General features: G+C 37.8%; 1 protein-coding gene across 3 annotated transcripts in view; it reads left to right on the forward strand.

Annotated features, from left to right (window-relative positions):
• LOC102398348 (protein NPAT) overlaps positions 1-13,263 on the forward strand; it is a 51,637-nt gene that overhangs the window by 7,164 nt on the left and 31,210 nt on the right. The window contains exon 2 of one of the 3 annotated variants that reach the window (XM_006053336.4): positions 4,478-4,596. In XM_006053336.4, the coding sequence (XP_006053398.4) occupies positions 4,478-4,596 (119 nt within the window). Of the gene's footprint in view, positions 1-4,477; positions 4,597-13,263 lie in introns of those variants that run through there. The other 2 variants (XM_025266945.3, XM_044929774.2) reach the window with 2 other exon arrangements.

Below are 13,263 nucleotides of genomic sequence, written 5' to 3' on the forward strand. Positions count from 1 at the left end.
AAAAAAGGGAAATAGCCATCTTTGATCCACCTAATTTCACATCAAAGGTGATTTTATATTTTCAGTGATGGGGATATTGAAATAGTAGTATCTGAAATAAAAGGTTTCTTCTGATTTCTAAGTGTTTTCGCACACTCCAAACCACAGTGTCTTTGGTATATTTATTTCTTCTATAGCATTAATTAACAAGAGGTTGGAAAACTGATTCATCAGCAGTGAGTACAAACTGGTGCTTGCATGCATGCATGGTCACTTCAGTCGTGTCTGACTATTTGTGACCCTGTGGACTGAGTCCACCAGGCTTCTCTGTCCGTGGGATTCTCCAGGCAAGAATACTGGACTGGGACGCCATTTCCTCCAGGAGATCTTCCCGACCCAGGGATCAAACCCAGGTCTCCTGTGTCTCCTGCAATGCAGGTGGATTCTTTACTGCTGAGCCACTGATGAACGGGTGCCAGCATCCCAGCGAGTGCATATATGTGTGCGCTTAGTAGTAGTGTCTGACTCTTTTCAACCCCATGAACTGTAGGGCCCCAGGCTCTTCTGTCCATGGAATTTTCCAGGTAAAAATACTAGAGTGGGTTGCCATTTCCTTCTCCCTAAAATGGGACAATTTCCTTGCCCTTTTCTTTTTTTAATGCTCATATATAATAATTTTGCAGGGCTTCTCAATTTTTTGACTTGTAGGGCCTGGTTAAAGATACTATTGTTGGTAAATTTTATAATTTTAAAGTTGAGAAAGACCTTAGTAATAATTGCCTTGCATGCACACATGCTAAGTCACTTTAGTTGATCCGACTGTGTGACTGGACTGTAGCCTGCCAGGCTCCTGTGTCCATGAGATTCTCCAGGCAACAATACTGGAGTAGGTTCCCATGCCCTCCTCCGGGGCATCTTCCCAACCCAGGGATTGAACTTATGTCTCTTATGTCTCCAGGGTTGGCAGGCAGGTTCTTTACTATTATCGCCACCTGGGAAGCCCCAAAATTGGCTTAGTAGTTATTAACTATTAAAGTGAAAGAGGAGAGTGAAAAAGCTGGCTTAAAGTTCAACATTCAGAAAACTAAGATCATGGCATCTGGTCCCATCACTTCATGGCAAATAGATGGGGAAACAGTGGAAACAGTGTCAGACTTTATTTTTCTGGGCTCCAAAATCACTGCAGATGGTGATTGCAGCCATGAAATTAAAAGACGCTTAATCCTTGGAAGGAAAGTTATGACCAACCTAGATAGCATATTGAAAAACAGAGACATTACTTTGCCAACAAAGGTCCGTCTAGTCAAGGCTATGGTTTTTCCAGTGGTCATGTATGGATGTGAGAGTTGGACTGTGAAGAAAGCTGAGCACCGAAGAAGTGATGCTTTTGAACTGTGGTGTTTGAGAAGACTCTTCAGAGTCCCTTGGACTGCAAGGAGATCCAACCAGTCCATTCTAAAGGAGATCAGCCCTGGGTGTTCTTTGGAAGGACTGATGCTAAAGCTGAAACTCCAGTACTTTGGCCACCTCATGTGAAGAGTTGACTCATTGGAAAAGACTCTGATGCTGGGAGGGATTGGGGGCAGGAGGAAGAGGGGACGACAGAGGATGAGATGGCTGGATGGCATCACCGACTCAATGGACGTGAGTCTGAGTGAACTCCGAGAAATGGTGATGGACAGGGAGGCCTGGCGTGCTGCGATTCATGGGGTCGCAAAGAGTCAGACATGACTGAGCAACTAAACTGATACTGACACTGAGGTAAATATATTATAAAGGGAATCTAGCATCTTGAATAGGAGTATGGTATATAGAGACTTCAAAGAAAAAATTCTCTGAGGAAATGATAATTACTTCAGTAGAGCTGAAGAATGAGTTGGAATTAGCTAGGCTAAGAAAGAACATCCCCAGTGGCTCAGCTGTAAAGGACTTGCCTGCTATGCAGGAGATGTAGCAGGAGCTGCGGTTCAATTCCTGAGTCAGAAAGATCCTCTGGAGGAGGGCATGGCAACCCACTCCAGTATTCTTGCCTGGTAAATCCTATGCACAGTTCATGGGGTTGCAAAAGAGTCGACACACTTAGCAAGTAAAAACAGCAACGACACCAGCCTCTCCCTTTGGAGTTTCCCTGGTGGCTCAGATGGTAATCTGCCTACAATGAAGGAAACATGGGTTCAATCCCTGGGTCAAAAAGATCTCTTGGAGGAGGAAATGGCTACCCACTCTAGTACTCTTCGGCTTCCCTAGTGGCTCAGACGGTAAAAAATTTGCCTGCAATGCAGGAGACCTGGGTTTGATCCTTGGGTTGGGAAGAATCCCTGGAGAAGGGAACAAATACCCACTCCAGTATTCTTGACTGGCGAATTCCAGTCAAGGAGCCTAATGGGCTGCAGCCCATGGGGTTGCAGAGTCAGACACAACTGAGCAACTAACATTCACAGGCAAGCTAAGAAAAGATAAGCTGCCCAAGCAAAGGCAATAGCACATACAGTATTCTTGAAATAAGAGCATTCATATACTGAAAAGGTGTTCAATATTGCTATGCTAATTATTAAGAAATAAATTAAAATAAAGTACCTTCTCACACACTGGTCAGAATGGCCATTATTAGTAAGTTTCACAAACAACAAATGCTGGAGAAGGTGTAGAAAAAAAGGAACCCTCCTACACGGTTGGTGGAAATGTAGGTCAGTGCAGCCACTATGGAAAACAGTATGGAGTTTCCTCAAAAAACTAAAAATAGGATTGCCATATGATCTAGAAACCCTACTCCTGGGCATATATCCAGACAAAATGGTAATTCAAAAGGATAACACATACGCCTATGTTTATAGCAGCACATTCACAACAGCCAAAACATGGAAACAACCTAAATGTCCACTGACAGATGACTGGTGGTACATGTATACAAAGGAATGTTACTCAGTCATAAAAAAGGATGAAATAATGCTATTTGCAGCAGCATGACTGGACTTGGAGATTATCGTATTAAGTTAGTCTATTTTGGTGATGGCCATTATAAAAGGCATGAAATGCTCTCATCGTGGTTTTTATTTGTATTTCCTAATGGCTAGGAGAAGGCAATGGCACCCCACTCCAGTACTCTTGCCTGGAAAATCCCATGGACGGAGGAGCCTGGTAGGCTGCAGTCCATGGGGTCGCGAAGAGTTGGACACGACTGAGCGACTTCACTTTCACTTTTCACTTTCACACATTGGAGAAGGAGATGGCAACCCACTCCGATGTTCTTGCCTGGAGAATCCCAGGGACGGGGAAGCCTGGTGGGCTGCCGTCTATGGGGTCGCACAGAGTTGGACATGACTGAGGCAACTTAGCAGCAGCAGCAGCAGCAGCAGTGATGTTTAGCATCATTTCACATATCAGTTGACCTTTCCCTTTCTTCTTCGGAGAAATGTCTCTTCAGGTCTCTCACCCCCTTTTAACTGGATAATTTGGTTTTTTGCTCTTGAATTGTATTGAGTTCTTTATTTTGGTTATGAATCCCTTATCAGATATATGCAAATACTTTTTCCCATTCCACAGGTTGTTTTTTCATTTTGTTGATGGTTTCTTTTGCTGTACAGAAGCTTTTTAATTTGATATATTCAGCTTGTTCATTTTATGTTTTGTTACTTGTGCTGCTGCTGCTGCTGCTAAGTCACTTCAGTCGTGTCCGACTCTGTGCGACCCCATAGACGGCAGCCCACCAGGCTCCTCTGTCCATGGGATTCTCCAGGCAAGAACAGTGAAGTGGGTTGCCATCTCCTCCTCCGATGCATGAAAGTGAAAAGTGAAAGGGAAGTCTCTCAGTCGTGCCCGACTCTTAGCGACCCCATGGACTGCAGCCTACCAGGCTCCTCCGTCCATGGGATTTTCCAGGCAAGAGTATTGGAGTGGGGTGCCATTGCCTTCTCCATGTTACTTGTGCATTAGGTGTCAAATCCAGAAAATCATTGCCAAGACCCATATCAGGAAGCTTTTTCCTATATTCTTCTAGGAGTTTCACGCTTTCAGGGTCTTATGTTTAAGTCAGTCCCTTTCAAGTTACTTTTCATGAGTGTTTTAAGACAGGGGTCTAGTTTCACTCCTTTACATGTGAATATACAGTTTTCCTAGCACCATTCATAGAAGAGATGGTCTTTTCTCCATTAAGTATTATTGGCTCCCTTCTCAAATTTAGTTGACCGTATATCCTGGGGATTATTTTTAGACTCTCAGTTCTGTTCCCTGGTCTATTTTTATGCCAGTACCATACTAAATACTCCGTTTATTATGACTTTATAGCCTATTAACTAGAGTTTTTCTTTTAAACAGCTATTTTATAATCTCTGCTTTGTACTTCAGCACAAATTGGTGTTTCTGGCAAGGCTGCAGAATTCCATAATCATCTGAAGTTGCATCTCTTGATATGAAATTGCTATAGTGTTTAAAACAGCAGTTTTAATCAAAAGTTCAGAATTTACTGATATTACTGAATTCCATTTTATTTTTCATTTAGGATACTTACAACAGGAGAACCTTACTTCTACCTGCCAGGCTTTTATTTTGGAAAGTTCAGACTTAAAAGAATATGCAGAACACTGTACAGATGAAGGTTTTATCCCAGCCTGCCTACTGGTGAGTGATTTGTTCCTTAAGGAAGTATTTCATCATTGACCAACATAAGACACTATAAACACCATCTTAACAAACATTGACCATAGGATTTTTGCAGAAACTAAGGCCTTTGGCCAGGGATTTGTTATGTAAGTCAGTATTGAAACACTCCTGTCAATAGTATTCAGGTAACAAAATACATATTAATATGAGTCTGATTGATATTGTGTTAAAAATCAACTCATTAGCAAAAACCAAATGGGCAGAAATTTGATAGTTTGTATTCATGCGTAAGTGGAAAGACCCAAAGAAGACTAGCTTCTTTTCCCACATTTATGTCAAAGCTGGAAAGTGAATTACAACTTTGATTTTGAGAATCAGTTTTAAAGTGACACCCTCATTTCTAATTAGTTTCACAACTGCTTGTCCTGGGGCTCACTTGTTTATTGCCTGTTAGGGGCTAAATATTTGTATCCCTGCATAATCCACATATTAAAATCCCATCCCTCAGTGTGATGGTACTTAGAGGTAAGACCTTTAGAAAGTATTAAGTTTTAGATTAGGTCATGCAGTTGAGACCCTCATGATGTGGTTTGAAAAGTGAAAGAGAAATCTCTGTTTGCACACACCAAAGAAAAGCCATGTGAACACATATCAAGAAGGGGAATAAGGCCAGGAATTTGGTCCTCACCAGGAACCAGATCATCTGGCAACTTGATCTTGGATTTTCCAGCCTTCAGAAAGAACAATGAGAAATAAATGTCTGTTATTTAAGCCACCTGATCTATGACATTATATAGCAGTCCAGTCTTTCCTATATCTGGCTTTCCTATAGTTGCTTACTTCAGAAAAGTATAAAACAGATATTTTGATATCTTGTCACCTGTTTTTTAAACATCACTCGACCAATAGAGCATTGTTTGGTGGATAATTGTGGATATATGCTAGAACTACAGTATTTGAAATGGTATTTTGTCGTTTTATTTTAAACATAGATCCTTAGATTCATTTCAGCTGTCACAGACAACATGATCATCTGTGGAGGAAACCTTAAAAAAAAACCTGTAAAATTGCCAGAGTTTTAGCAAGGTCAGAGGATACAAAGTATATAAAAGTGCATCATATTTCTTTATACCTACAATGAACAATTTTTAAAATATATATATATCATCTACAGTAGCACTCAACAAACAAAAATAAAATACTTATGTAATAAGGCTAACAAAGTATCCATAGACTCTGTGTGCTAAAATTTTTATGAAAGAAATCAAAGACTTAAATAAAAGGAAAAATACACTGTGTTCATGGAATGAGCAACTCAGTACTATTAAGATGTCCATTCTCTACATTTTGATCTATACATTTATTACAGTTAAAATCCCAACAAGTAATTTTTTTGTTTGTTTTGAAATGGCCGTTTATTGAATATATCTGCCTGCAAGGTACCATGTACATCCTTTTGCTGTTTACACAGTTTTTTCAAGAATAAACAGACTATATCTAACACATTTGCTTAAGGGGAGTGTGTCTAACAATGTGACACACAAGTCCTTGTGTCTGCCTAAGGGAAATGTAGTAAGTCCTCTACATATAAACCTTGAAATTACAAACTTTCAAAGATGCAAGCATGCCACTTACTACCAAGATATCACTGGACCATTTTTTTCAAGAGAACAAATAAAATTGAATCCATCAAGGAACCAGAACCTGCGCCTTCAAAGTCAGTTGTGAGTGAAATTGCAGGTTTGCCTCCATCTATTACTGACGATTCTTCAGCTCTACTGTATCCCACCTCCACTTCCTCCTCCAGTCAGTAACTTTCTTCTTGCCTTTTGGCTCCATGCCAGCTGTTGTACTACTGTTCTTTTCAAGGTACTGTACTATAAGGTTAAAAATGTTTTCTTTTTTTTTTTTTAAGTAAACTCAAAACTGTTTTCTTTCTGTTTATTTTTTATGTATTATTTGTGTGAAAAGTATTATAAACCTATCACAGTGCAGTACTATATAGCCAATTGTGTTAATTGGGTACCTAGGCTAACTTTTTTGGACTTACAAACATGCTCTTGGAATGGAACTCATTCACACGTAGGAGACTTAATGCAATCAGCTTTCATTTTGATACCAATTAGGATGTGATTCTCCTAATTTACGAAATATCCAGGAATGTACTTGTCATTGGTAAACTGATGATAACATCTTATAAATTATACAGATCTACAGCTCTTGACAGCAGGACCTCATTTAAACTGATATTCATAGCCCTTTTTAAAAGTCTAAGTCTGTGTAACTGTTTATCCATTTAGTTGTAGAAATGTTAATATTATATTGTGGGATACTGCCCCAATCCCAACAGAGTTATTACATAACTCTGCAGTTTATATAATATGTATCATATTATACATAATATGCAGTTTATATCCATAATCTGAAATTTAAAACACATTTAAGAGTGATGCTGATAATGGGGGAGGCATTGCATATATGGAAGCAGGGGTTTATGGAGAATCTCTATACCTTCCTCTCAATTTTCTTGTGAACATTAGATGCTTTTAAAAATTAAATAGCACATATAATCCCAACAGTTTCAGGGATTTGGGGTCTTAACTGCCAATGACTTGATACTCTTGGGTTCTTCATTTATTTAATGACAGTACTTTTAAAGAATGAGAGTATTCAGGGAAAACTACTCAGTAAACTTTTTAGAATTCACATCATAAAATAAGGTTTATTCCAAAAATAATTTATCCTTCCTGCCAAATACTTCATATAATTATTTGTCGAACTACAAAAAACATTGTTCCAAAAAACCAAAGAAGTCCTAATCACATTTTTAACATTAATTTATATTCCAGTATCAGATTGGTTTATATTGAATTGGTTAATTGCCAGTAGTTGATTTTTTTATAAGTAGCACCCAAATAAAAGATAATTTTTCCCTATATTATTTGTAATGCCTTTCTTTGTCTTTGTTATACAGTCTCTTTTATCAAAGTACTGCTACCCCAGCTTTCTTTCCATTTGCCTGGAATATCTTTTTCCATCTCTTCATTTTCAGTCTGTATGTGTGTTTCGATTTGAACTGAGTGTCTTGTAGACAGCACATAACCGCATATAACCATCATACTAGCTTTATAGTAGATGATCCACTACTTTTACTATGTGTTTTTCTTTACCAGTGAGGTTTTTGTTTTGTTTTTTTTTAATAATTTTCTTATTTCTAGCTATGGCCTTTACTTTTCCATTTAAGGAAGTCCCTTTAAATGTTACTTATAAGGCCAGTTTAGTGGTGATGAACTCCTTTGGTTTTTGAACGTCTAGGAAACCGTATCTCTCCTTACCTGGCATGTGAATTTTCTGCTGAAATATCCTCTGATCATCTTTGTATATCATGAGTTGTTTTTGTCTTGATTGTTTTAAGATTCTCTGTTTAACTTTTGACAGTTATACTGTGTCTTGGTGTGGGTCTCTTTCATTTTATTTTGTATGGGAGTATATGCTTTCTGTATTTGGATGTCTTTTCCTTTGACAAATTAGGCAAGTATTCAGCCATTTTGTCTTTAAATAGGTTTTCTTTTCTTTCTCTCTTCTGCTTCTGGAAACCCTGTTATGGGAATATTAGTGTGCATGATGCTGTCCCAGAGATCCTTTAAACTATCCTCATTTTTTTCAGTCTTTTCATTTTTAATTGGGTGATTTTCACTATGTCTTCCAGGTTGCTGATACATTCTTTGGCATTCTCTAGTCTGTCGATTCTCTGTAGTGTTCTTTTCACTCTAGTTATTGTGATCTTCAGTCTTTATTGGTTCTTATATTTTCTCTTTGTTGAAGTTCTCCTTTGAGTTCATCCTTTCTTCTCCAGAGTTCAGTGAGCGTCTTTTTGACTATTATAATAAACTCTATCCGGTGAATTGATAATCTCTGTTTTGTTAATTAGTTCATTTTCTGAAGTTGAAAGGTACTTCTTTGTCTCTTTATTTTGCCTAACTTTCTGTATTTGTTTCTATTATTAGGTGTATAAACTGTGTTTTCTGGTCTTGAAAGAGTGGCCTAACGTAGAAGGTGTCCTGTGGGCTCAGTAGTACAATTCCCCTGTCACCAAAGCCAGGTGCTCTAAGGGTATGCATTGTGTGGGCTGTGTGCACCTTGCTGTTGTGATCGAGTTGCAACTGCTGTGGGTGTGGTGGTGGGCAGGGGCCTGAGGCCCAGCCACTACTGTTGCTGGCTTGCTGATGAGCAATGCTGGTCCCTTAGAGGAGGAGCACGGGTACCACTTAAGTAGTATTGTGGAAAAATAACCCAGATAGTTCTTAAAAAGGATATGTTCAAGGACTCACATTGCTTGATCTTAAGACTTAACTAACCAGCAATAGTAATCAGGATTGAATGGCATTAGGAAATGGTTAGGCATTGGATCAGTGAAACAAAATACAAACTTCAAATGTGATTTTTGGCAAAAGTTCAGATAATTCACTGGAAAAAGGACAATCTTAACAACAAATGGTGATAGGACAATTAGACAACCAGATTTAAAAAAGAAAAAAAAGAACCTTTACACATACCTCATAAAAAATTAACCAGTCTGGATAATAGATCAAAATTGTAAAACATAAAACTGTAAGACTTCCAGAAAAAACATAGAAAAAAATTTGTGCAGTCTTGGTTTTGGTAATGAAGTTTTAGGCATGATACAAAAAGTACTGACTGTAAAACAAAACTTTGATAAATTCAACTTTATAAAAATTTAAAATTTTTGCTCTATAAAAAACACTGTTAAAAGAATGATAGCTATAGAGTAAGAAAAAGTTTTTGCAGCTCTGAAAAAGGGATTGTGTGTAGAATATATAAGAAACTTTTTTTAACTGAATTTTTTCTTTAATGGGCAAGAGATCTGAGGACCTGTCCCCACAAAACTATAGGACTGGCAATAAAATGTGAAAAAAAATACTCCACGTTATTAGCTGTTAGGAAAATGACCGTTACTACCCCAAGCAGATACCAATACATACATGTTAGAATGGCTAGTATAAAAAATAATTTTTAAATTGCTGCAAAATCATACAGCTGCTTTGCCCCAAAGCTTGGCTGTTGTTTTTAAAGTTAAACAACCGAGTCCCATGTGACCTAGCATTCATACACCCAGATATTTATCCAAGTGAAATGGAAAACTTATATTCACACAAAAGCATACTGTTTATGTGTGATGTCCAAAACTGAAAATAACCAAGATATCTTTCAACAAGTGAGTGAATAAACTGGTGTGTTCTTCTTACTAAGCAGTAAAAAGCAGCACTGATGACTCATAAATAACATGAACAAATCTTAAAATTCTTCTTAGTTGTTCTAAGTAGGCAATTTTAACAAGTAAGTTAATACAGACAGTGGGGGCCAGGCTTCTCACTCTGTGAGAAAGAAAATACAAATAAGCATGAGACCTGTGGTGTTAAATTATACAGTCAGAGATATCAATACAAATTAATGTTTATTTTAATATATGTACAGATGTATTCAGAAATAATGTGGAGTAGCCTGTCTGTGTTGTTTGTGTAGCACTGTGTGCTGTGGGGTTCTAGCTACAGTGATAACCTAGTAACTACCAGCAAATCTACCACCCAGATCCTTACTTCTCATTGTTCTGGAGGCTGGGAAGACCAAGATGAAGTACTCCTGTTTCAGTTCCTGGTGAAGGCTGTCTTCCTGACTTATAGACAACCTCCTTTTTTCTGTGACCTCACATGAGTTTGTGTATGCTAGTCGCTCAGTCATGTCCGACTCTTTGCAGTCCCATGGTCTATAGCCCACCAAGTTTCTCTGTCCATGGAATTTTCCAGGCAAGAATACTGGAGTGGGTTGCCATGTCCTTCTCCAGGGGATCTTTCCACCCTGGGATCAAACCAAGGTCTCCCATTTGATCCCACCCAGGGATCAAACCAGAGGATCCTTTACCCTCTGAGCCACCAGAGAAGCGCTATATGAGTTTATGAGGACATAATTCATTATATAGCATTCATTCAGTTATTTTTTAGCTACTAAAAGCAAGTTATAATGACTAGGTTAGTATTAGGCAATTCCTTAACTTCTCAGACTTTGAATAACATATAAGCTACTGTATTACAACCAACTGTATGCACATAAAATGGACAACCTAAAAGAAATGGGAAAATCCTCAGAAAGGTACAATCTCCTAAGACTGAACCAGGAGAAAATGGAAAATATGAACAGACCAGTCACAAGAATTGAAATTGAAACTGACTAAAACACAAAGGTCCAGGACAAGGTGGCTTCACAGGCGAATTCTATCAAGCACTCAGAGAAGAGTTAACGCCTATCCTTCTGAAACCATTCCAAGAAAATTGGAGAGGAAGGAACATTCTCATACTCATTCTGTTAGGCTACCATGACCCAGATACCAAAACCAGATAAGGATACCACTAAAAGGAAAAATTACACATCAATATCACTGATGAACACAGATGCAAAAATTCTCAACAAAATGCTAGCAAACTAAATCCAACAATACAGTAAAAGGATGATATACCATGGTCAAGTGGGATTTATCCCAGGAATGTAAAGATTTTTCAATATCCACAAATCAGTCAGTGTGATACACCACGTCAGCAAAAGTGAAGAATTAAATACTATATGATCATCTCAACAGATATAGAAAAAGCTTTTGACGAAATTCAACACCCATTTATTAATATGACAAAAACTCTCCAAAAAGCAGGCATAGAGAGAACCTATCTCAACCTAATAAAGGCCATATACAACAAACCCACAGCTAACATACTCAACAGTGAAAACCTGAAAGCAATTTCTCTAAGATCAAGAAAAAGACAAGGATGTCCACTCACCACTTTTATTGAACATTGTTTTGGAAGGCCTACACACAGCAGTCAGAGAAGAAGTGAATCTAAATTGGAAAAGAAGTAAAACCATCACTGTTTGCAGATGGCATGATCCTGTACATAGAAAATCTTAAAGATGCTACCAGAAAACTAGAGCTCATCAATGAATTTGTTAAAGGTGCAGGGTACAAAATCAATACACAGAAATCTGTTGCATTTCTATACACTAATAATGAAAGATCAGAAAAAGAAAGAAACAATCCCATTTACCTTTGCATCAAAAAGAATAATAAAACACCTGGGAATAAACGTACTTTCAAAGGCAAAAGACCTATATTCTGAAAGCAATAAGATGCTGATGAAAGAAAGAAGAGACACAAACAGATGGAAAGATATAACCATGTTCTTGGATTGGAGGAACGAGTACTGTCAGAATTGACTATACTACCCAATATAATGTATAGATTCGATGCAATCCCTATCAAATTACCAGTGGCTTTTTTTTTCTCCCTGGGACATATGGGATCTTACTTCTGCAATTTAGGGATCAAACCCATATCCCCTGTATTGATAGTATGGAGTCTTAACCACTGGACCACCAAGGAAGTCCCACCAGTAGCATTTTCACAGAACTGGAACAAAAAAATTTTTAATTTTATGGAGACACAAAAGACCCTGAATAGCTTAAAGCAGTCTTGAGAAAGAAAAACAGCTGGAGAAATCAGGCTTCCTGACTCTTATTAGACATCTAGAGTCATCAAAAGGGTATGGTACTGGCACAGAAACAGAAATATAGCTCCATGGAACAGGATTGAAAGCCCAGAAATAAACCCTATGGTCAATTAATCTATGACACAGAAGGCAAGACCATACAATGGAGAAAAGAGAATCTCTTCAATAAATGGTGCTGGGAAAACTGGACAGCTACATGTAAAGGGTTGAAATTAGACAGTGTCTGACACCAAATAAAAAAAATAAACTGGATTAAAGACCTAAATGTAAGACCAGATACTATACAACTCCCAGAGGATAACATTGGCAGAACATTCTTTGACATAAACAGCAGCAATATTGTTTTGGATCCATCTTCTAGAGTAATGGAAATAAAAACAATAATTAAAAAAATGAGAACTACTTAAACTCAAAAGCTTTTTGCATAGCAGAGGAAACCATAAGCAAAATGAAGAGGCAGCCCCCAGAATGGAAGAAAATATTTGAAAACGATGCAACTGATAATGGATTTCCAGAATTTACAAACAGTTCATGCAGTCAATAAATAATACAGCTAAATCTAAAAATGGGCGGAAGATCTAAACAGACATTTGTCCAAAGAAGACACGAAGATGGCTAAGAGGCACATGAAAACATGCTCAACATTGCTAATTATTACAAAATGCAGGTCAGTACTACAATGAGATATCACCTCAAACTAGCCATCATCAAAAAATCTACAAGCAAATGCTGGAAAAGGTATGAAGAAAAGGGAACCCACCTATAGTGTTGATGGGGATATAAATTGGTACAGCAACAATGGAGAAAAACTAAAAATAGACCTTAAAAAGGCTAAAAATAGAGTTACCATCTAGAAAATTCATTCCTGAACATATATCTGGAGAAAAACATGGTTCAAAAGGATAGGTGCACCACATGTTTTGTAAAGCACTGTTTGCAATAGTCAAGACATAGAAGCAACTTAAATGTCCATCAACACGTGAATGGGTAAAGAAGATGTACATAAACACTGTGGAATATTATTCAGCCATTAAAATGAATGAAATAATGCCATTTGCAGCAATGTGGAAGGACCTGAAGATTACCAATGGGCTAAGTAAGTTAGAAAGAC

The sequence above is a fragment of the Bubalus bubalis genome, chromosome 16 (assembly GCF_019923935.1).
Source record: "Bubalus bubalis isolate 160015118507 breed Murrah chromosome 16, NDDB_SH_1, whole genome shotgun sequence".
In the NCBI taxonomy this organism is placed as follows: Eukaryota; Metazoa; Chordata; class Mammalia; order Artiodactyla; family Bovidae; genus Bubalus; species Bubalus bubalis.